Raw genomic sequence first — 24451 nt, forward strand, 5'->3', positions numbered from 1 at the left:
TTATGTGAAAGCAAAACACAGTTCATGAAAATTTTGTTTCAGGTGAATAATGTTCAAAAACAGGGATTATTAAAAAGGTCTGCATGATATCCAGAGAGGCTTGCAGAAGTACAAAGGCCAGCTGAAAACTTCCAGAAGTGCAGAAGTAAACAGAAGTGCTCCGACACCTTGAGATTACGGGTCTGAACCCTTCTGCTCGAACGCTCCACAAACAGCAGAAGCATCCTGTGTGAGTGTGTGTAAGTGAGCAAGTCATTTATTTATAAAGCACATCCTGAGGTGTGTTTGTGTGTATTTTTAAAACCTCAAGGAACCTAGGTCTTAGAGTGTGTAGAAGTGCGTGACCCCTGCTGACTACACTGAGGCCACACACACACACACACACACACACACACACACACACACACACACACACACACACACACACACACACACACACACACACACACACACACACACACACACCAACCAAATTACCCAAATGTTTTAAAGGTTCCTCGATTAATTGATCCATTTTAACTAAAATTTGTAAATGAATAAACTGGAGGTTTACAGAATTAAAAAAACCTGCAACTTCATCACAACATTGACTCACATGTTCATGTGTTCAGCAATTACCAAAGACTGTTTATACCATATCTGTTTCGGAACCTGGCACCTGACAGGCAAAAAAAAAAAAAAAAGTTTATAAAGGTATCACAATATTTAAATATTTAGTTTCTATGTTTTTTTTTTTGGAAAAACCTGTAGTGTTTAGTTTTATAAAAATCTTTCAGTGTGCAAATATAAAGAAAAATAGTTTCTTTTCAAGGGTTCACTCAAAACAAGGTGCGTCAGCATTTAGTTATTAAGCCACCTATAGCTGGAATCAGCTTCCAGAAGAGATCAGATGTGCTTCAACAGTAGACGCTTTTAAATCAAGATTAAAAACACATCTGTTTAACTCTGCATTTATTGAATGAGCGCTGTGCTGTTTCACACTGACTGCACTTTTTATCCAAATCACTTTTACTCCTGTTTTATTCTTTTTAACATATTTTAAACTGTTTTTTTTTATTAAAATCACATTTATTTTCTTTATTTGTTTTTGTTATGATTTTATTGTGTGTTTCTTATTTTTCATATTTTTTTTTCTCTTTTATAAACTGTTTTCTAATTTCTATGTAAAGCACTTTGAATGACTTCTGTGTACGAAATGTGCTATACAAATAAACTTGCCTTGCCTTTATTGTATTGTATAACATTTGTTTCACCAGCGACGGCTGAGCTGAGATGTGAACAAAGCTACATTTCCACATTTTCCACATTTCCACTAAATAAACTACTACTGTTTAGAAGATATTTGGGTTAAATTTGGTTAACATGTCTTTTTTCCCCTCTATTTGTTGAAAAATCTAGTAAAAAAAAAACATTTTGGGCTTTTACTGTGAGTCACCCTGAAAGTCAGTTCAAATGATATCCATAATCAACCAGCACTGGTTCAAACTGGGCGGGATTTCAAACACATTCACACACATTCACACACATTCACACACACACAAACACACAAACAACACACAAACACACACACGCTCGCATGCTCGCACACATGGACGCACGCACACACACCTTACCTCAGCTATAAGTATGCAATGACCGGATGTTTGAACTGATGCATTGATATAAAAGTCAGTGACTGAAGTGAAGCAGTTAAAAAAGAGAAACAGCAGACAACTGGTGTGTACAAATAATTCATATAATGTGTTCATAACTACTCGCTAGCTGATTTGCGTGGAACGCAGATATTAAAAATAGGGGATATAGTAGCTGAGTGGTGTTGTACAGTAGTACTGACTGAAAGGTTGTGAGTTCGAATCCCAGGTCCACCAAGCTGCCACTGCTGGGCCCCAGAGCAAGGCCCTTAACCCTCAATTGCTCAGCTGTATAAATAAGATAAATGGAAGTCTGCCAAATACCGTAAATGTAAATGTAAATACATCCATGTGAAAAAGAAAGTACACCCTCTGGAATTCTATGGTTTTACATATCAGGCCTTGACCTAGACGCAGACCTAAAAACCAGCAGATCCTTATCAGGTCTTAAATTTAGGTAAACAGATAAACAACAACAAATGACATATTACAGCATGTCATTATTTATTTACAGAAATGAAGCAAAATGGAGAAAAACAGCAGAACCTATGATTGAGAACATAACTCCTTCAAGTGCTCAGATTGTTGGAGAAATTTGGTTCTGATCTTCTCTACAACACTTATTCAGATTGTTGAGCTTTGCAGGCATTTATTTTTGTATGTTATGACATGCGAGCAGATTCAGCAGAATCATCCAATTAAATCGCACCCTATCAGATACGTCATAAATCATCACACCTGAAAGAAGTCCAGTCACAAGACCTTGACTTTGATAGGTTTGAACGCGACACTGCAGGCAGCTTAACAGAAGCTTTTTCCCCTTTGCTGTCTTTGAGCCAGACAGATCATGATAATTGGTCTCAAAGACACACAGAGCCCCGCAGACAGCTTATGTATTTATGTATTTGTTTATGACAGATTATGTGTTTGTATTGCTACCCGTTACAAATTAAAGCTCCTTAAATCAATTAGAGAAAAATGGTGTATTGGAAAGAGATGTAGAGAGAAATGGATGGGAAGATGAGAGAGAGAGAAAGAGAGAGAGAGAGAGGGATAGAGAGAGAAAGAGAGAGAGAGCATGAGAGAGAGAGAGGGATAGAGAAAGAGAGAGAGAGAGGGAGAGAGAGGGAGAGAGAGAGAGAGAGAGAGAGAGAGAGAGAGAGAGAGAGAGAGAGAGAGAGAGAGAGAGAGAGAGAGAGAGAGAGAGAGGGAGAGAGAAAGGGAGAGAGAGGAAGAGACAGGGAGAGAGAGGGGGGATAGAGAGGGAGAGAGAAAGGGAGAGAGAGGAAGAGACAGGGAGAGAGAGAGACAGGGAGAGAGAGAGAGAGAGAGAGAGAGAGAATTGCAGGAAAGTAAGAAAAATCGGGCATAGTGTAAAAGAACATGTAAAAGACTATTAACTAATGAGAAAATGTGTGTATAAACACACACACACACACACACACACACACACACACACACACACACACACACACACACACACACACACACACACACACACACATATAATGTATATTTTTATACACATATTTTCTCATCAGTTAGTCTTTTACATGTCTATCAATATGTCAAAGAAACCTTTTTACATGTCCACACTTGAGACGTTTAAATTATACGTACAACTCTAAACCAAGCAGAGCTGAATTCTCAAATCTAGTTTGTCAGAATACAGCGATTTGTTTTGTATTAAAACAGCAAGTGACTGTGAGGAATAATAAAGAGCTCATTTTGATGTTTTCGGGACGTAAATGGCAGACGATCCACGTCGTACAGAATACAGATACAAAACTAAAAGTATGACGTTGGTGCTGGAAAATAGCTGTGGTCTAAGAGGAATAAAACACTTCACATCACACTGCCTTATAGCATTACTACCAACTGTATTTTAGTACAAACCTATAGCAATTTTTTCTTTTTTTTTATAGTTAGTTTGTTAGTAAGGACTGAAATACCATATGCAGCACAGCTCCTTGTATTAAACACCAGCTGTCGACATAGTCATACATCCCGCTAAACATAATTTAATTACTAGCAAATGAAATAGAGCTTTGCAAAGCATGAATTAAACACTGCAGGAATAAATTTAGCACTCTAGGTGTTATCTGAAAACTTGAGACTTTGCTGTGCATGCTTTAACAATTTCCTGAGACTAAATACGGTGATAAAAAATGCAGGCTTACTTTTGTTTCATATTTTAGCATCACCTCCGATTTCTTTTAGCAGTTTTTTATATTGTCGTCAATGCCAACTCACCAACTCACCAACTCGCCAACTCTTGGCTGCTAATCGAGTCTCGCCATCACAAAACGGTTACGTTTATGTCTGCACTTGGCACCGTTCCCTCACATAGAACCTCGGAGGCCAAAATCCTCTAATCAACTGCTGCAGCTTCTTATACATTCTCTGTAACGTCGAGAGACTTTCTCGGTTCGTTTTATTGCTGAAAGTGAAAGTTTGAAGTTTTTTGGTTTAAGTTACAATTTCTCCTCCTGGCATCTCAGGGACTTTCGCCTTGTCTTCACCACCTTTGGATTTCTCATTAGGGGTCTCATTAGCCCAAGACTTCTGTAAAGCAGCTGTATGGCAGTCCTACGATCAGTATTAAACGTGGTAGTAGACAGACTCATCTCCCCATAAAAGGAACGAAAAGAACGAGCCAAAGGAAAATTATAATGAAGACACTCTACTTTGAGACAGATATGCCTATAGATCTGAGTGGAACAGAAAGAATATGAGTGTAGAAATTGTTCTCTGCCAAGATCTGTGCTTGTACATACTAATATGGATGTGTAAGACTTTCAGTCTGTTAGGACTTGTATATGTTGCTGCAGTGTAGTGCTATAGTGTAACACACCAGCTTCCTGTGCGTTTGTGTACGAGCGTTAGTGTACACTTTGTTCTTTTTATGTATGTTTTGTGTGTTGTTGCACGAGTGTGTGGGAGGGAATCTTACGACGTGTGACAGCTGGTGGGCCGACGGCATCGGGGAGAGAGCGAGTGGAGCGGGAAGCTGCTGTTGCCATGGCGACCCTGCCGTGTGGCTCCGAGTTGGGAAGTGCGAAGGCACAGCCAGCTGAGAGAGCGAGAGCTGAGAGAATGACAGAAAGACAGAATTAACATATGTGACAAACACACGTTTATTCCATGAACAACAGCCACGAGCATATAAACCATAGTGAGCATCTGCACTTGGCATTACGAAAATGTCCAAATACAGCAAAGAGGGAACGTTTTTTTTCTTTCTTCTTTTTATTAGCAAGTTATTTCCCTTTTAGTAACTCTGTTTTTTTTTTATTTTGCTATCCTCCTCTTCCATAATGTGTCTATTAACAAAAAAGATAAGCTTTTATAAAGACACAACCTCCTCTGCACACCCACACGGCTGTGCACTGATACAGTCATCAGCTTCAGCATCTTAATGGGGTCATTAATATAATGAATAATGCAGATCAAACGGAATCCGTACAGAAGCCTTTTGCGAGTTTCACGCAGCGAGTTTCGGTAGTCGAGTTTTTCCTTTTTGGAGCCGGGGGGCCACGGCACACCCCACATCAGCAAAATCACATTTCAAAACTGCACTTCTTTAGAGAGCAGTCCAATAAAGCAAAGGTTACCGAGATGGTCAAATAGATATATATTCAGATCCCTGTGGTACTTTTATCATTTTTTTTCTCTTCCTCTCTGTTATAAAAATAAATACAAAGAGTAGGTGAATGTGGCAGTGTAATAATGAAACTGGCTCAGCTCCATGGGTACGGGCCAGTTTCATTATTGCATGGCCGAAGTGAGCTGGAGTGGAGGACTGTGTATTAAGCAATGACTCTCTGGAGGTATAAAATTCCACTCTGGTGATTTCAGCTTTTTTTTTTCTGCTGAAATATAATTTTTTTACATTCTTTAGAATTTCTGCCCATTTTGTTTAGTCATAGTGGAGTCTCAGGACAATGTCTAGGTCAATATAGAAGAAAAGAAAAATAAATAACCATTGATAAGTTCATATTCAGAAGACTCAAAAACACAACTAGTGCTACAGAGAACTCCAAGCTTCAGAGGACAGGGGTTATTTCCTTTGTGTTTGCCTACGTTGTCGGGGTTCTGCTTTCTGGTTTCAAGGTGCATGTTTATGTCTTATTATTACTAGTAAGAGCTTTAAAAGGGGGGAAAATGCTTATTTATAGCCGTAAGTAAAAAAAAAATATGTTTAATGTAATTGTAATTGATAATTGTATAATAAAGCCTGGTATTTGTTAAGAAATCAAATGTGTTTAGAATTAGGAAAACACAAGCACAGTTATAAAGATATACAGTATATATGTCAAACAGAGACCTTTATATTACAATAAACAATAAAATGCATATAATGCACACAATGTATTAAATGTCTTTATGTTTTTCATTTAATTTAATCCATTATAGTTCCCCATTTTGTAAATTGATCTTGTGTCACGTCTTTACCTTTAAGATTAATAGCTGAGTAATATGTTCACATTTTAACATGTAATACAAATCTATTTAAATTCTGCAATGTTGCTCTAATCCTGAAACTCCAGAGTCACTTGTGAATTTCTCAGAGCAGTTTGGTTAATCACAACCCAGCAAGGCTCTGGCACTTCCCACAATGATGGATTGAAAACAGCTAATCCCTTATCACAATCTGTCCACTATTATCGCTACGTTGTGGTGCCGTTTACACACACACACACACACACACACACACACACACACACACACACACACACACACACACACACACACACACACACACACACACACACACACACACACACACACACACACACACACAACCTGAAAGAACACAACATCCGTCTAGGTCAAGCAAAGTGAAGAACAGAGAAAGCACAAGATTGTAGGATAGTTAACTGAGGCTGCAGACAAATTGCTGTGAATTATTCCAGCGCTGCTGTTTTTTTTTCCCCCTCTTCCTGAGTGCTTTTTTGTTTTGTTTTGTTTTGTTTTCTTTAATAATCAAAGTCTACTACTCAGTGAGAATAAATCAATATTATCAAAACCTAAAACGCCATTTGACTACTTAAAAAAAAAGAAATCAGAGAAAGGATAAAAGCAACAGAACAGAAAGAAATAATATATTAAATACAGGAATAAAAATATATTTAAAATATACATAAAAAAAGCAGGACCGAGTAAAGAAAAAAAAAAAAGGTACTAGGAAACAAGAGCATATGAGAGAGACAGATAACATGTGAACTGCTGAGAGGCTGCCAACACTATAGTACAAGGGTAGAATAAAAAGTATGGCTGTCAATAATCGCAAGTCTGCCTCTGTTTGCAGTGCACTCACTATCCTGAATGCTTAAAATATTCAAATCAATATTGGAGAAATTGCCTGGAACGCTGCCAAGATGATGGAAGAATTGTATTAAAAAAAAAAAAAATCAACAACAACCTAGGTGAACTTTAGCTATTAATAAGGGACAATTTCACACTTCTTGAACACCTAGTCTGAAATCAGATTTGCTTTGTGAATGTTTAAGCTGAACCCCGACATCGAGGACCAATGTTAAAATGCCTGAGCCGGTCATGTCTCATTGCTCTGAAATGATAATGAGGGACGGTGGGAACTTGTTATAAGGCAGATTTCACACTGATGAGAGGAGAGGTGATCCTCTGCCACTCTGGTTTGTGATGAACAGATGAGTGAGCTGGAGAGCCCAGTGTTATTATGGGAGAGTAAAATAGAGAAAGAAAGGTGAGAGAGGCTTATCAATCAACAGTGCTCTGGTACGGTCTAGACAGCCAACGTCAATCTGAGACACAAACACATTTTAGCTTTTCTTGCGAACACACACACACACACACTAAAAAAAGAGTTGCGAAAAAACATTTAACTCAACCACATGGCCATGTATTAAGTTTTTTTTTTTTTTTTTTTTTTACAAAATTAGCTCCTTGCCAGTATCAATGCAGGAGAGGAATATAAGTGTGGCTCTTTTACAAGTTTGCAGACATCTGTTCTGCTTTTTTCCCCAGATATGGCAGACATAGCTGGAGAAGAAAGAACAGACTGAACACATTTTCTCCTTCCAGCCAAATAAATGCACCGTTCTGATACGGTTAGATTGGCACAGGCACAATGACACAAAGAAACCTAGGGTTTAACATAAGACAGCAGCAGCAGCAAAGAGAAATGATACCCTTAATTTGGCACAGGTAAATTCACACAGAGAATGAAAGACTTTTTTTTTTTTGATTGACATATGTTAAATTATCTCTATCATTGTACCTGATATTGCCACAACTATATAGAGCAATTGTGTGCTACAAGTGGAACAGGCATGATAACAGAAAACAAGATTTTAGATTAGCAAAGGCACAATGGAGGAGAGAGAACATGGGATTAGACTGACGCAGGTACAATCACTCAGAGAAAGTGAAAATTTAGACTGACACAGGTACAATCACACAGAGAAAGTAAGCATATAGACTGACACAGGTGCAATCACAGAGAAAACGAGGGTTAAGACTGACAGAGGCACAATCACACAGAGAAAGCAAGGGTTTAGTCTGACACAGGCACAATCAGACAGAGAAAGTAAGAGTTTAGAATGACACAGGCACAATCACACAGAGAAAGTGAGAATGTAGACTGACACAAGCACAATCAGACAGAGTAAGCAAGGGTTTAGACTGACACGGGAGTAAACACAGAAAACAAGGGTTTAGACCGACACAGGTACAATCACACAGAGAAAGTGAGAATGTAGACTGACACAGGAACAATCACAGAGAAAACGAGGGTTTAGACTGACACAGGTACAATCACACAGAGAAAGTGAGAATGTAGACTGGCACAGGTACAATCACACAGAGAAAACGAGGGTTTAGACTGACACAGGTACAGTCACACAGAGAAAACAAGGGTTTAGTCTGATACAGGTACAATCACACAGAGAAAACGAGGGTTTAGACTGACACAGGTACAGTCACACAGAGAAAACAAGGGTTTAGTCTGATACAGGTACAATCACACAGAAAAAGTGAGAATGTAGACTGGCACAGGTACAATCACACAGAGAAAACAAGGGTTTAGACTGACACAGGTACAATCACACAGAGAAAGTGAGAACGTAGACTGACACAGGTACAATCACACAGAGAAAGTGAGAACGTAAACTGACACAGGTACAATCACACAGAGAAAGTGAGAACGTGGACTGACACAGGCACAACCACAGATAAAACAAGGATTTAGACTGACACAGGTACAATCACACAGAGAAAACAAGAGTTTAGATTGAAACAGGTACAATCACACAGAGAAAAGGAGTTTACAATAAGACATGTGCAATAACAAAGAGGAATTATAGAGATCACACTGACACAGGCACAATTACACAGAGGAAACAAGAGCTCAGACTATCACAATCACGATCACACAGCGATAGCTAAACATGAGACTACAACAGCATAAAGAGGCAGTGTGTTTGACTTGCACAGGCACAATCCCACAAAGAAAACAAGTTTTAAAATTACATTGTGATAGGGAAAATAACTTTATAAAAAAATAAAACAAGAGTTTTGTACAAGACAGCTACAACTGCACAGCAACATTTCGAGCTTATATTGGCACATGCACCATTACACAGAAAACACAAAAGTTTATATGGACACAAGCAGAATTGTACAATGATAAAGAAACATCAGAGAACCATAACAGCACAGAGAAATGATGGGTTTAGAGTATAGATAGGCAAAGGAAACACTGCACAGAGAAATCATGCATTTACGCATGAGATCCACGGCTGCACAGACACGATGTGTTTAGATTAGCATGGATACAACTGCACAGCAAAAACAAGACTTCAGCTTGAGGTATCCACAGCTATACAGATATATGAGAAGTTTACTGTATATAGGCTACAGGACTACAAAGAGAAAACATGCATTTAGCAGGGGACAACAACTGCACAGAGGAATAACGTGTCCAGATTTGCATAGACACAGTCTATAGAAACCATAATTCTAACAGGGCAAAGGCTCAAATCACACAAAGAAAAACATAACTCAATGGTGTTAACCAACATAATACCCCCTCTTTAAGAACTGCGTAAAGAACCGTTAGCTTACCATTGAACAGACACATTTATAAAACATGAGTTAGATGATAAAATAGCATTGTACTGATAGTGAATTATTTACAATCGGGTGTATAAGTATTGGAATACTGGCAAAGTTACAGTTATGTACAGTTATTAGATGTGTACGGTGTACAGGAGTTGAAATTAAATAATGATAGGACCGAGAGTGCAGCCCCAAATCGGGTGAATAATGTAGGTATACTAGCACTTTCTACACCTGATGCCTGCAACTCATACGTATGACCAGAAACTGGGTTTCTTCCCTGGTGATGCTCTACTCGACCTGTACTGTAGCTGCCTTTGGTTTCTTCTTGTTCTACGGGCAGATGGCCCTCAGTGTTGCCTTCAGCAATGCAATGCATGTTCAGCTCCATTTGTGTTAAATGATTGACTTGGACATTGCAGAAGATTCCACATCTTTCCCTTAATAATGTCTAGGGTTGCATTTAAAAATATACGTCAGGTCATTGTCACCAGGTACCGTTTATGGTAGTCTGAATGATTTCATAAGCCAAGGCATGCATGTTGGTAAAGATGTGTGGAACAGGATGATAATTAAATAATAAAATCAATCCTCATTCCCCCAAAATGGAGTAGGCGATTAGCACACAAATTAAATCGATCTGGAATCTACTTAAGTACAACAGATGGTTCTATTCATCAACTTTCCTCTGTGTGTGTGTGTGTGTGTGTGTGTGTGTGTGTGTGTGTGTGTGTGTGTGTGTGTGTGTGTGTGTAATTCAGTATGTGGCCAAAACCTCACTCAACAGGTATAGCAAAGAATTTTAGTCACCACTTTAAATGCATATTTACATAAGAGGATTTATGATAAGTGCATCTGAAAATAATGGTGGAAATATTGTATATAATAAAGAGTAATGCACAAAATAATGACAAAAATAATAATGGATAAGAAATATAATGGTGAAAACGATCATTACAGTGAAGGATAGTAGGGAAAGTAAGTATAGTGTAAACTAGTGAAGAAAAAAAACTAGTATGACATGGATGCTAATAATTAGAATGGTGAACATTGTAAATAATAATAAAGAGACTATGCGTGTGAGCAGTGAAGAATTATAATCAGCTTGTGAACTGTAGAACAGCAATTAATAATGAAATAGGGGGTATAGTGGTAATCGCAGAGGGCAATTTAACATATTAAAGAACCGGAATTGCAAAATTATGCATATTAGAGGTGCATATATATGTATGTTGTACACACAAGCTGTGAATAGTGCAGCAAAATTCTATTCTTTGCATGTTCCAGCATGTTATGATGCTGAAGTCAGACTCCCATATAGAGTATAGTGGAGAATTGCAGTAAGTTAAGTGAGTATAGTGGTCAATCATAATGGGGAATTGGATGTAGTGTGGAATCAAAATGCATAAAGCAGGTACAGTGGAGAATGATAATGGGAAAGTGAGTATAGTGAAGAATGGCACAGTGTAGTGGTGAATAACAAAGAAATACTACAGTAAGTGCAGTGAAAAATCTAGAATGGTCAAACTGAGTGCAGCAAAAACAATGATAAGGAGTATAGAAATCTAGTGAACATTAATTATGGAATCATGAGTACAGCAGAGAATAGTGAGTATGGTAATGGCAATAATAAACATTAGGTAGTATAGTGAATAATCATAATGGAAAAATAAAGCATAGTGGAGAATCATAACATAGTGGTGATTACTGATGAAATGTTAAGTACAGTGATAAATTCACTAAGGGAATAGTGAGAACACAAACAATGACGTGTATACAGTAGAATGTATATAATGGACAATTATAATGGAATCGTGCAGAAAATAGTAAGTATAGTTATAGAAATAATACAGATAATGGTGTCGAATAATAAGATATAGGTCACAGAGTAACGGCCCAGTGCCTTTTTAAGTTTACATCCTTGGAGCTATTGTGGAAGCAGTATGTTCCATGATTCCTGAAAGCTTTCCTGGTTTTTTCATGGTGCAACTCTACTGTAACCACCAGCAACCATGCTGCATCCATGTTAAGATTTGTGGGTTTATTTCATAGACACTGGCTCAAATAAAGGTTATAGCAAGGTGCCTCAGTGATCACTGCATGAGTTGCTGTTACTACAGAAGTTAAAGCCTATAGCAGAGAAGAAACGTGATTAAGGGATTATGTATTTCTTACTCCGGGACCACGAGTGGTGCGCAGTGGTGAAGCTTCAAGTCCAAACTTGCTTTCATCTAAAAGAAAAAATAAACAAGAAGTCAGAACAAGCTCATGTCCGGTTTAAATAATTTCCATTCCATTTTGTTTTGATAAATTTTTTTAAAGAGTGCTTTAATCACAAATAAAGACAAAGACGTATGTTTGCTTAATATACAATTGACTGGATTTTTTATTATTTTTTTTTATAATAGCTTCACATTCGCCATGAGGCAGGCTTCTCTGGCCTTTTCCTTGCACCTGTCATCTAAATCAAATCGGCCTTTTTACCCGGAAACTGTACTGAAACACCACTTAGTTTATTCAAATCACTGATGCAAATTCCCAGAAAGTAATGAACTTATGTTAGTGTGTGTGTGTGTGTGTGTATATATATCACCAGATTTCACGATCATCATCTTTCCATCTAATGTTCCATCTGTTTCCTCTCACACGCATGTAAACTCATCGATCTGTCTTTCGCACTCTCTCTTCCTCGTTCTCACTACGCCAGCCTTCTTATTTACACCTTCACCTCTTTCCAAGCGCTCTCGCTCAGCAGACAGCGTGGAACTTCTCTGTGTCTCGCATGATTTAATCAGGAGAGTGTTGGTGAGCTACACGGATGTCTCGTTAAGCTCGACATGACAGACAAGCGGTCTTCGCTTTTTCAACATGGATGACGGTAACAGAGAATGCTTCACTATCACAAACAACCAGACAAATCATAAGCATCTGACAGCTCAGATTGTTCCAAAATGAAACAAGAAAAATACACCAACACATGCTAATACTCCAACTTCATCTAATCTGTGCGTAATTACTGTAAACAAACCTGACTGCTGTAGCCTTGATGAGTGGTATGGGTTTAACAGGAATTACTGATTTCCCAGAGAAGCACTTGTAAACTGATAATTATCCCAACATTATTAATTACTTATACTAATCATGGGTTTAGCTGAATTTGTAAGCATATCATGCAGTGGACTAATGGGTATGTGTGTATTGATCGACCGTGATAGGATGGTACAGATCCGAAGCGACAGCATCAAAGCCACCTACTGTATGAGCGTCCCTTTGCTTCCCGTCACCCTCACCTTCTTCAATCAGCCTCCAGTATAACAAAGCACACCGTTATTCCGAGAATAAAACGGAAATTGCTGTTGAATCAGCAACTCCGCAGTGAATATGTGTCTCTCTGGCATGCACAACTGCTGAGTCGCTTGCTCTTTTTAAATCCCTGCTTTATTAATATTGCCATTAGTTCAACAAACTAACAAATTTTACGACGGAAAGAATTTACACGACAACCTTGAGTTTGTTGTTTATAGTTGGATAACTAATGTGTACTATATTTTAAACTGTATCGCTCAACTCCTGAGAAGAGTCAAGACGAGGTATTTTTACACATTTTACTCTCTGAAGCCTCTACTATGGGACCTTGTCATTTGTTCTGTTTATTGTGTAAATGCATCACCATCTTTTCTATGTTTCCCTTCTTTCTCTGGTCAAAATGACAAACATGGTGTTAATCTACCGACTACCCGTATTTCCACATAAAGCAACACACAGGCTGAAGTTCTGGCAACAAACAGCCCAATACAGTACATGGACTGAAACATAGACTTACATTCAGACCAATCCACAGACCAACACTCAGACTGAAACATAGACCAATATTCAGACAGACACATGAGCCAATACTCTGCCTGGCACTCAGACTGAAACATGGACCAACGCTCTGAGTGAAAAGAGGGTCAACATGCAGGCCGGATGAACACAGATGAACTCGGATGAAATACGGACTGAAATGGAGTGAAAAACAGACCACATGGATAAACAGAAAATGGAAACATACAGTAGGTCTAAACACTGGCCAACAGAGAGACAAGGGTAGAGGACCAACTTTTGGAACAAAACATGGAGTGAAACACAGACACTTCAGAGAAAATCTAAGAATACAAGACTACAAGTAAGAGTTACATGGATTGATGCTCAAACAGACAAGGGACAAAAACACAAACCAATGCATGATCCAACAAATGGACTGACACTAGGACCATCACTGAGACTTGGGTCAAACTACAGCCCAACACTAAAACCAAACTACAGACCAATGCTTAGACACTGCAGTGACACGTGGACAAACACTCGGATCGACATATGGACTTGGACTTCAGACTTGTGGTGATGTTAGTACACATGATGAAAAATGAATGTGTCTCAGAGGTTTGTTTACCGTTGACAGAAATTGCTATCAGGTATTTTCAAATGAAGTAGCTACCGTGGAAGCAGCCTACATAAGGGAGCTCCATCTAAACCCCGTTTGAGTGGGATTAGTTTCACAAAAGGGGATCTGGCAAATCTGTTAAAAATACTTCCATGATTTGATTAGCTTTAGAATTATGATATGTACGCACTTTGCCTAAAATATCACAGATAGCTCATATTGGCTCATCACGGGTACGGAAAATACTTCTGTGCTAGACGTCAGGTGGAACACGCAAACGAAAATAACATGGCACACGGCTGTTAGCATTACTGGGATTAATTATAAAATTACCATGATTGATTGAACCAGAATTCTCTCACCGTGGGAGCGTTACGTCCGGGCGAAATACAAAAGGTAATTTGCTGTGGAATTATTACCAATTTGGAGACGATTAAAATCACACATCTTGTTGGTAATCACTTAAATTACCTCCCCTGCTAAAACCAATCCAATTCTGTAACAGCTTTAGGTGAGTTTGAATGGCAAAGCTGGATTCCCTGTTTAATGGTCCTCACATTGTGCAGCTTCAGCAGAACACACTTTCTATCAGATATACAGATCTACGTCCATGTCAACTTCCAGCTCAGTCAAACTAGAGAACACAATTTAATAAGTAGCAATCGGCTTTACACTGAATGGGGTTTAATCGAGCTTGCAAATAGCTGCTAATGGATGAAACCCACAATCTGGCTGGAGATTATTATAAATTAAAACTGTAGTGCATAATCCTAAAACAGGGCTATGGGAGATCACATGGTCCTTACAAATAATGACCGATACAAATATTGCTCTTGTTATGAATAAACTTTTTGTGTTTTATTATTATTTTGAAATGTTAATGAGAGTTGCTAACAAGGCACGTTTTAATGATGAGCATGGACGTGCTCTTGTACACATCTTTACAATCAGGACACGCTGGACTAGGGTAAGAATTCAGCAATAAAAAAAACTAGATGAATTTGTCCCACATCTACCTCTAAGTGTTCATCAATCGTTCAGGTTGCTATGACTCTGTGGAACACCACAAGCATGGTGGTAAATAACAGGAAACAAAAATAGCAAGGCTTGAAATTTTGAAAAAAATTGAATAATGCAAATTTACGGAGTTTCTTGTCATTGTTTTCCCCTAACAAAATCTAGATCAGGGCTGTCAACTATACAGGTCCAGCAAACGATGTAGAATCTGTGATCTATTTTAAAATCGCCTAATATTCCAAAAACCCCCAGTTTCTGTAATTTCAAATAGAGCAGTTAACTCAGGACTATAAATACAACTACTGACAAATTGTGCTAATGATGTGATTCTTCTTTAGCTGCCTAAAAATGGTTGTGTCCATGTTTCTTTCCAAAAACAAAGAGGTAACAAACAAACAAACAAATAAACAAATACCTACCACGGGGTGTGACCTGCCACACCTTAGTCTGAGGCTTTTCCTGGGAGTCTGATTTTAACATCGTACTGGATGTGGCACATTCGGTATTGTACATAAACTTGAATTTGATGACACTTCTTTCAGCATCTTTCTGGAAGAGGGTAAGAATGCACAATGCACATGTCACTTTTTATGGAAATGTACTGCTTGAAGCTTAACAAACTTATCGGAAGAAGCATAACCCCCAACATGCACTGGACACTCGCAGAGCCATTGTTTTAGTGTGCAAAACATCATCCTATGAGGAACATATGCTCCATATATATGACAGGTTGAAACAAAGGCATGTTAGTGGCAGCACTGGTCCAGATATGAGCTCCCTGGGAGGAGTTGATACCGTGATGTTACTGCAGGGCTTCAGCTAATGATGCTAATTGACTTTAATATGACAGCAACACAACAGTCTGAAGCTAATACACTAATGAGGGTGTAATGGCTATAATGGCAGTTAGAGTCGGCCTATACGCCTCGCAGAGATCTGCTGCGCTCTTCCTGGACTGATCTGTGAGGACGGTGAGGATTTTTCATTAGACTAGACAATGAATACAGAAATTACATAATCACACTGGCACCGTTGTAACAATTGTGGCATTGCAGAATTTCAGCTTAAGTAAGGATATGCATATATATGTGTGTGTGTGTGCGTGTGTGTGTCAGGGGGGTAAATGCAGAATACACATGCATAGGAAAGAATTAAGCAAGAAACAGATTTGCAGAATGTAAAGAATTTAAACCAGTTGGATGACAAAGTTTTTATTTCCTGTTTCTTTTTTTTTTCAATCAATAAAAAAATAGCAAAGTCTATAAATAATCCACCACCAAATAAGGTTCTGGTTTCTTGTTTCGACCCCAAGTGTAGCACTAAAATATTAAATGATGTCTTCTAGTTTGGAGTGTTCTAATATTTGTCTATGAGTTATATCTTTACCTGCTGTGTGTGTGCTGTGTAAACCATAAGTCCATAGGGGTTTGGTAGGGCGCCGCCCTGCAGGCTAACACACACACTTTGATGAGGGTCATCAGGATCAGAGAAAGGACTCCACACACCCCAGCGCGCACACTGCATAAATACTGCCCGCTGCATGGCCATGGAGGACGTCTGAGGAGAAAGTTTAGAAATAATTCAGAAGAATTATTAGGTGTGCTATTTCCATTAAAATAAACAGAACAGTTTTCTATTTTCAACCAGGTTCAAATAATTCAGCTAGGTGTGATTAGCTAGCATTTGGGTGGAGAAACCTGTGTATTTTGAAATCAGGGGTGACTTCATGCCTTCACTAAACAGGTTGGAAGAAATGGGAAAGGTAAGTTAGAAAAACAGTGTTTTGTCCTTGTGTCGGTGATGAGAAGGAGACGCGAGTGCTAAGAATGTTAGCACAGTTTTGGTGGATAAAAGTAGAGCAAGTGAACGCAAGAGAAACAGCCTCACAAAGGATTAATCTGTTCTTATATCTGCTTAAACACAGAGCCCACAGAGTCAAATGTATGAACATATGTTAGATTTACATAAGCTCAGACAAACCACATGACTGTTCAGTGTTAATCAACTGAAAACAGAGTGAAAACTGCTAAAGATGGAAATAAAGAGGGAGAGAAGAAGAATGCATGAATGTGTGTGTGTGTGTGTGTGCGTGTGTGTGTGTGTGGTGAGCGAACTCAAGGCACTTGGGGAAGCGACAGATTAACAGGCCTCTCTTGACACCGTGTTGTATATATATCCATTCATTATGCACTGCCTGAGCAGCTACAGTATATAATCATCATCAGGCAGACGAGAGGAGAGAAACAGAGCTCAAGCACCTCCATCTCAGCGGCACACGAGCCGATAAGCGACATGAGTCACAAAACAAGAAGGAGAATATAAACAAAGAAATATGTGAACAAATACACCGATAAATAAATACATTATCAAGCAAATGAACAAAGAAAAACCTTCAAGTGATTAATAAAAAGAAATGAAATTGAAACAGATTAGAATTGCCTTAATTTTATTTTTTACTGAGAACAAAAACTAAGATAAAAAAAACAAAAAATAGATAGATAGATAGATAGATAGATAGATAGATAGATAGATAGATAGATAGATAGATAGATAGATAGATAGATAGATAGATAGATAGATAGATAGATAGATAAAAGGAACAAATTAAACAAATAATTTCATGCATGAATCGGGAAAACAAAACCATGAGTAGAAAAATAATTAAAGAAATTAAAATATATAAATAAACATTGGATGGGATAAAACATTATGGTCAAGCATTCGAAATCTGGTCAGACTCGATATGGTGTAATTAACAAAGAATGAAAAAAAAAGAGGAAAAAAGGAGAGAGACAAGTTGGCCCTTATTCTTTCTTCTCTTGCATGTCTTCCTCACACCTTGCTCTTAATCTCAATCTATTCCTCTCTCTCTCTCTTCACTATCCCTTCTCTCTCACACACTTGCAGATATGCTGGCAGTGTGATATAAGGGCGGTGTTGTGATATATCTAGTCTGAGATATATCTGCTGTGTGATAAATACTCTGCACTTCAGCAAAGAGCGCTAATGTAAGGGATTCATCTTGAGCACACAGATCCATCACACGGCCGAAGAGAGTGGCCGGCAATAAACCATCCGACACTGGCTTAAGGTGTGCGACGGCTTCCAAGATCACGAGGCGTTTCACTGAACATGTGCTCGCTATTTTAACTAATGTACAACCACTAATACCTTTCGTAGCATGTTCTACATGACTTAGACTCATGTACAAGTAATAAGACATGATACAGCACCAGAAAAGACGTCGTTCTTTCGGCTGATCTTTGTTCGGGCTCACCACAGTGGATCGCATATTTGATCTAGCATAGGTTTTATACCAGATGCCCTTCCTGATGCAACCCTGCCATTTTATCTGGGCTTGGGACCAGCACTGAGAGGTAATTCTTAGGTGAATGGACTAGCTCCCTGTCTGGGAATTTAAACCTGTCCACAGCAACAGGAGTGTGAGATCTAGCCGTTGGTCCATGTTTCAGTCTCCATGCCTCTGTGGCATTTATAAATGATAGACAGACAGACGGAGACAGCTAGATAGTGGTGAGTAATACTAAAAAGCTAAAAAGTTGGAGGGCCGACAATACCGAATGAAAAAAGTTTGACACTTATTCACACAGTCACTTTTGACACGTGAAGTAGTTTCCCCTGGGTGACTGTAATCCCCGACATCCTGTGTTTTCCTGTTTCATGTTTCACACTGCTCACAATTTGCATAATTATAATATAAACAATCATGAGTGAATAAAAACAGCACATGACTGATTTAAATAAATGGCTTGTCTCACCATGTGTTCACATCAGTGAGAGAAAATAAGAACAGATCTGCAGTTCTGCACCCGAGCAGCTAACTAATTCTTTTTTTTTTTGGCTTTTGAAGTTTATGTAGATGACCAACCATTTGCTGACATTTGATATTAACTTTTTATAATTTTTCATTGTCACATAATTCCTCCTCACTGCTCGGTGATGTTCAGTGTGTTGCCTCCTGGTACTAATATTGGGTTTTAGAATAAAGATAAACCAGGTGTCAGAAAACAGATGCATCAATGTATTGGTTTATGTGTCAACTATTGTGTGAGTGAGCGAATGATCGAGTGAGTGATCGAGTGAGTGAGTGATTGAGTGAGTGAGTGAGCGAGCAAGGAATCGAGTAAGTGAGTGAGTGAGGAATCCAGTAAGTGAGTGAGTGAGTAAGTGAGTGACTTAGTGAGCGAGGGATCGAGTAATTGAGTGAGTGAGTGATCAAGTGAGTGAGCGATCAAGTGAGTGAGTGATCGAGTGAGTGAGTGATCGAGCGATCAAGTGAGTGAGTGATCAAGTGAGTGAGTGATCGAGTGAGTGAGTGGAGTGAGTGATCAATTGAGTGAGTGATCAAGTGAGTGAGTAATCGAGTGAGTGAGTGAGTGAGTGAGTGAGTGAGTGAGTGAGTGAGTAATCGAGTGAGTGAGTGAGTGAGTGAGTAATCGAGTGAGTAATCGAGTGAGTGAGTGAGTGAGTGAGTGATCTAGTGAGTGAATGAGTGAGTGAGTAATTGAGTGAGTGAGTAATCGAGTGAGTAATCGAGTGAGTGAGTGAGTGAGTGAGTGAGTGAGTAATCGAGTGAGTGAGTGAGTGAGTGAGTGAGAGTAATCGAGTGAGTGAGTGAGTGAGTGAGTGAGTGAGTGATTGAGTGAGTAATCGAGTGAGTAATCGAGTGAGTAATTGAGTGTGAGTGAATGAGTGAGTGAGTGAGTGATCGAGTGAGTGAGTGAGTGAGTGATCAAGTGAATGAGTGATTGGGTGATCGAGTGAGTGAGTGAGTGAGTGAGTGATCGAGTGAGTAATCGAGTGAGTAATTGAGTGTGAGTGAATGAGTGAGTGAGTGAGTGATCGAGTGAGTGAGTGAGTGAGTTATCAAGTGAATGAGTGATTGGGTGATCGAGTGAGTGAGTGAGTGAGTGAGTGAGTGAGTGAGTGATCAAGTGAGTGAGTGAGTGAGCGATCGAGTGAGTGAGTGATCGAGTGAGTGAGTGAGTGAGATTTTTGGAATGTTAATATAATTCTTAACATTTACTGTAGATTTCACACACATGGTACTAGATCTTACCTCCTGCTGCTTGGCTCCTCTATTAAACCCAAGCCAACCAGAAAAGCAAAAGTTTTGTTTTTGTTTGACCAACTTGTTAACCCTGAAGAAAAAAAGAGGTCATTTTCTTTGTGCCTCTTTGGTTACGGGTGCAGACCTGCTTCTCAAATCAATGTAGGCGACACACATTTCATTTTGGAGCCTTTCCCAGAGGAACGTAAGCTAATGTAGATGATCAAGCTCGCATCCCTCTCTAGAGGGGCGTGCGAAACGGACGACACACTTTACACACATGAACACAAATGATTTCTAGCTTTTATGGGTTAGGGCTCAGATGGCGCGAGGCAGGGACACAGGTGATAACTGCTTGGAGGGCTTGGAAGGGCTCAGGCGCATAATCTGTCGAAAATGAGATAGCATAAGCACGCTGTGTTTCAGCTGAGAGCATCTTCGTGGCACGCCGACACAAATAAGGCCAGATACTTGGGTCACACACAGACAAGTCATATTTCTAAGGAGTTTTAATAATGAGTTGCAATTTTAATACGAATCATCTTGAACTTTTACTTCAACTTATTTATAACTAAATTATGTACTTTTTTTTCATGTTTATTCATAAGTCCCAACATAACAGTTTTAATCTATTTAAATGTTGACTCTCCATCTGTCTTTATCATGATACATAGCTCAAAATGGGGTCAGAGACCATAGAGTCATTCAGAAAGAGCTTTTCATCAAAGTTCCATCACTGCTAGTTTGCAAACAGACGCTGTTTATTCAAAGAGTATGACAGACTGAAGAAGTGCTTCGCTTCATGGTAAAATGTGCACAATGACGTCATCACCTACTGTATGTGAAGCAAGCTACTCTGCCTAAACCCTTACACGTATTGAACCATACAAAAACATGAACCGATCTAACAGTAAGAGAGAAGCGAATTAAGGAAATGAAAGACACACTTTCACTGTAAAGAAGAAGCTTGTGTTGGGGTCGGCTTTGCGACTCTGATGCGTGGTGATGTAGACTATACTGAATGAAGGGCTGTCATCAGCTTGAAAGAAGCACACTATGCGGTGCAATGCTATCCCACTTGGAGCTGCCAGCTGCCTCAGGCGAATGAAAACCCAAACAAACAAAAAAACTTTTGAGTGGGGGGAAAAAATGAGTGCGAATGATCCACAAGAACCCAAAACCATGTATAAATAACTCAATAAAATTGGGATGAGCTGCTCTCACGCTATCTACTGTACATTTACAGCTTTTTGCACACAACCTTGTCAAGACCGACTTACATTTTTATCTCACTTTATACAAGTGATCAGGGGCCCAGTGGTGGCAGGTTGGTGGACCTGGGATTCAAACTCACAACCTTCCACTCAGTAGTCCAAAACTTTAACACTATGCTACCACATCTCACATCCTAACGTATCTACACCACGCTGAATTCACTAAGGTTACTAAGGATGATGCTGATTTAAATATGAAAAGAAATGAAAAGTTAGTACTGGAACAGAGAATGTACACGCTACAAAGATAAACATGCTAATGATGCTAATAAACAAACGATAAGTACAAGCGATACGAATCAATAAAATATAAAATAAAAATGAGTGTTCTGGGCCAGAAACATGATACAGTGCCTTTAAGTTCAGGCGATGTCTTTAATTACACAAGAGACATGACTTATTACAGGAGGGGAAATCTATTATCTATTATGCGGCTGATTACAACACCTACACAAGCAAATGCTACAAACATTTCATTGCATCCCTTCATAACATTTCGCTGAACTGTCTACAATGATATCAAAAGAAAAGGGGAGGAAAAAAAAAATCAGATCTTGTTTTCCATTTGTAAAAAAAAAAGGATATTTTTGGGTAGAACAGCCTAAACTGTCACAATGCATCAAGCCATTCAAGAGTGCAATAAACATTTTAAAGAAAACTGAGCGAGGCAGTAATAGAAAGGAACCTGTGCTCAGTGAGCGCAACCTGAAGCTAAACCGAGCACAAGCATAAGTTGCACTACAAGAAAAATGCATTACTCGAGTGAAAAGAAAAAAAAGTGAAACAGAGTGGATGTGATTCTGTGTTTACACTTCTGAACAATCAGAGGCACGAGCATGTGCCCAAGAAGTTTGGTCTATTAACAAAACAGTCGGTAAAGCAGGAAATATAAGGAATATCTCTATACTGAAAAATCAGTACATCAGCTACCTGAAACAGGACCTGACACAATGCTTGAACATGCAAAGAAAATGATAAGAAATTATTGTTGTTTTTTTTTGTTTTGTTTTTTTTTTAAATGTACATGCAAGCGAATATTCTGTTGGTAATCATACTGTATGTACGGCTTGATCAGACTGAAAAGCCTTCATGTGAATACACCTCCATCAATCAATCTGACTGATCTCGATCCGGATTTTAAAGGTGCGGTTTGAAGTAATCTGATCAATAGCCTGGAATAGCCGTGTGCATTTACAGTGTTCAGTAAATAAGAATATGTCTTCAACATTTTTTTTTTGTCAACATTTGTTATTGTATTATTTCAGACATACTGATTTAGCCTTCCTCATGGCCAACCCATTTACTTTTTAATACTGAATATTTATGTAGAATAATTTATGCTTGAAAGGTTTAAAATAATTTTTTTTTTTAGCCCCAAAACACACTAATGTAAATTGAAAAAAGTGGTTTTATTTTGAACCAAAATTCTGGCCCTGGTTTGTAGTCTAGAAAAAAATCATTAGCACCATCACATCTAGCACGGTAGCTAAACGGAATCTGTTTTTCTTTTATAAAATCATGGCTAGCATTACTGGCACCAGCCTTTAAACCGGATCAGCCACGAGCCAGGCATCATGGGAAGCCATGTTGGTGCTGGCACTGATCCAGCACAGCAGATTGCTTCACATCCTCTTCATGTTTCCCTCCTGGTCAAAAATTCACAAAGGCATAAATATATGCAGCAGTAGGAGTGTGGTTGGGGGACGCCAGAAGCACTCGAGCAGCAATAAAGGCAGCAGAGGTGTTTGAGGAGCACCCGACTCAGCCACGGTGGGCCTTTAATGTGTCAGCGGCAATCTGACGAGGAACAGAGCCCAGCAAAACTCGCAATTCCATTGGACTACTCTTTAAAAGAGAAGGTTTAGAAATGTTCAGGGTTTAAACACACTTATTACATTGTTCTGTTTTCTACAAAGTTCGAATTAAGCTAAAGTAGGATAGTGAGTGAGTGAGAGAGAGGATGGTGATACTGGGCTGTAATGTCTACAGACAGTTTTTTTGTTTTTTTTTAATAAACATAACATAACATGGCATTTCAGAATTCAGGGATTCTAGAAATTCAACACTGCCCACATTTACATGAAAATCTGTTAATACTCTGAGTCAGAATAAAATTTCTATTCAAATTTAGGATCAAACTTTGATAAAAATCTACATTTCATGTGAAGTTATTCCAATTAAAAAAAGACTGCAGTAAACAGTTACAGGAGTATACATAGGTTATTGTCAAAAACGTGTGTGGTTCCTTACTTTGTGATGGTTATTTCTACAAACATTGCATCACATCTCGCTGATCATTTACTAATCACACTCAGGCTGGCTGATCATTTACTAATCACACTCAGGCTCGCTGATCATTTACTAATCACACCCAGGCTTGCTGATCATTTACTAATCACACTCAGGCTGGCTGATCATTTACTAATCACACTCAGGCTGGCTGATCATTTACTAATCACACTCAGGCTCGCTGATCATATACTAATCACACTCACTCTGGGTGATCATATACTAATCACACTCACTCTGGTTGATCATTTACTAATCACACTCAGGCTCACTGATCATTTACTAATCACACTCAGGCTCACTGATCATTTACTAATCACACTCAGGCTGGCTGATCATTTACTAATCACACTCAGGCTGGCTGATCATTTACTAATCACACTCAGGCTGGCTGATCATTTACTAATCACACTCAGGCTGGCTGATCATTTACTAATCACACTCAGGCTGGCTGATCATTTACTAATCACACTCAGGCTCGCTGATCATTTACTAATCACACTCAGGCTGGCTGATCATTTACTAATCACACTCAGGCTCGCTGATCATTTACTAATCACACTCAGGCTCGCTGATCATTTACTAATCACACTCAGGCTGGCTGATCATTTACTAATCACACTCAGGCTGGCTGATCATTTACTAA

At 38.8% G+C, this 24451-nt stretch overlaps 1 protein-coding gene across 3 annotated transcripts in view; it reads right to left on the reverse strand.

Annotated features, from left to right (window-relative positions):
- Window positions 1-24451, reverse strand: part of nphp4 (nephronophthisis 4) — a 169421-nt gene that overhangs the window by 60207 nt on the left and 84763 nt on the right. For 2 of the 3 annotated variants that reach the window (XM_047799912.1, XM_047799915.1), the window contains 4 exons: window positions 16558-16728; window positions 15591-15720; window positions 11907-11962; window positions 4585-4719 (listed from right to left, as the gene is read on the reverse strand). In XM_047799912.1, coding sequence (XP_047655868.1) covers window positions 4585-4719; window positions 11907-11962; window positions 15591-15720; window positions 16558-16728 — 492 coding nt within the window. The remainder of the gene's footprint in view (window positions 1-4584; window positions 4720-11906; window positions 11963-15590; window positions 15721-16557; window positions 16729-24451) is intronic. The other variant, XM_047799914.1, reaches the window with a different exon arrangement.

This window comes from Tachysurus fulvidraco, chromosome 14 (assembly GCF_022655615.1).
Source record: "Tachysurus fulvidraco isolate hzauxx_2018 chromosome 14, HZAU_PFXX_2.0, whole genome shotgun sequence".
In the NCBI taxonomy this organism is placed as follows: domain Eukaryota; kingdom Metazoa; phylum Chordata; class Actinopteri; order Siluriformes; family Bagridae; genus Tachysurus; species Tachysurus fulvidraco.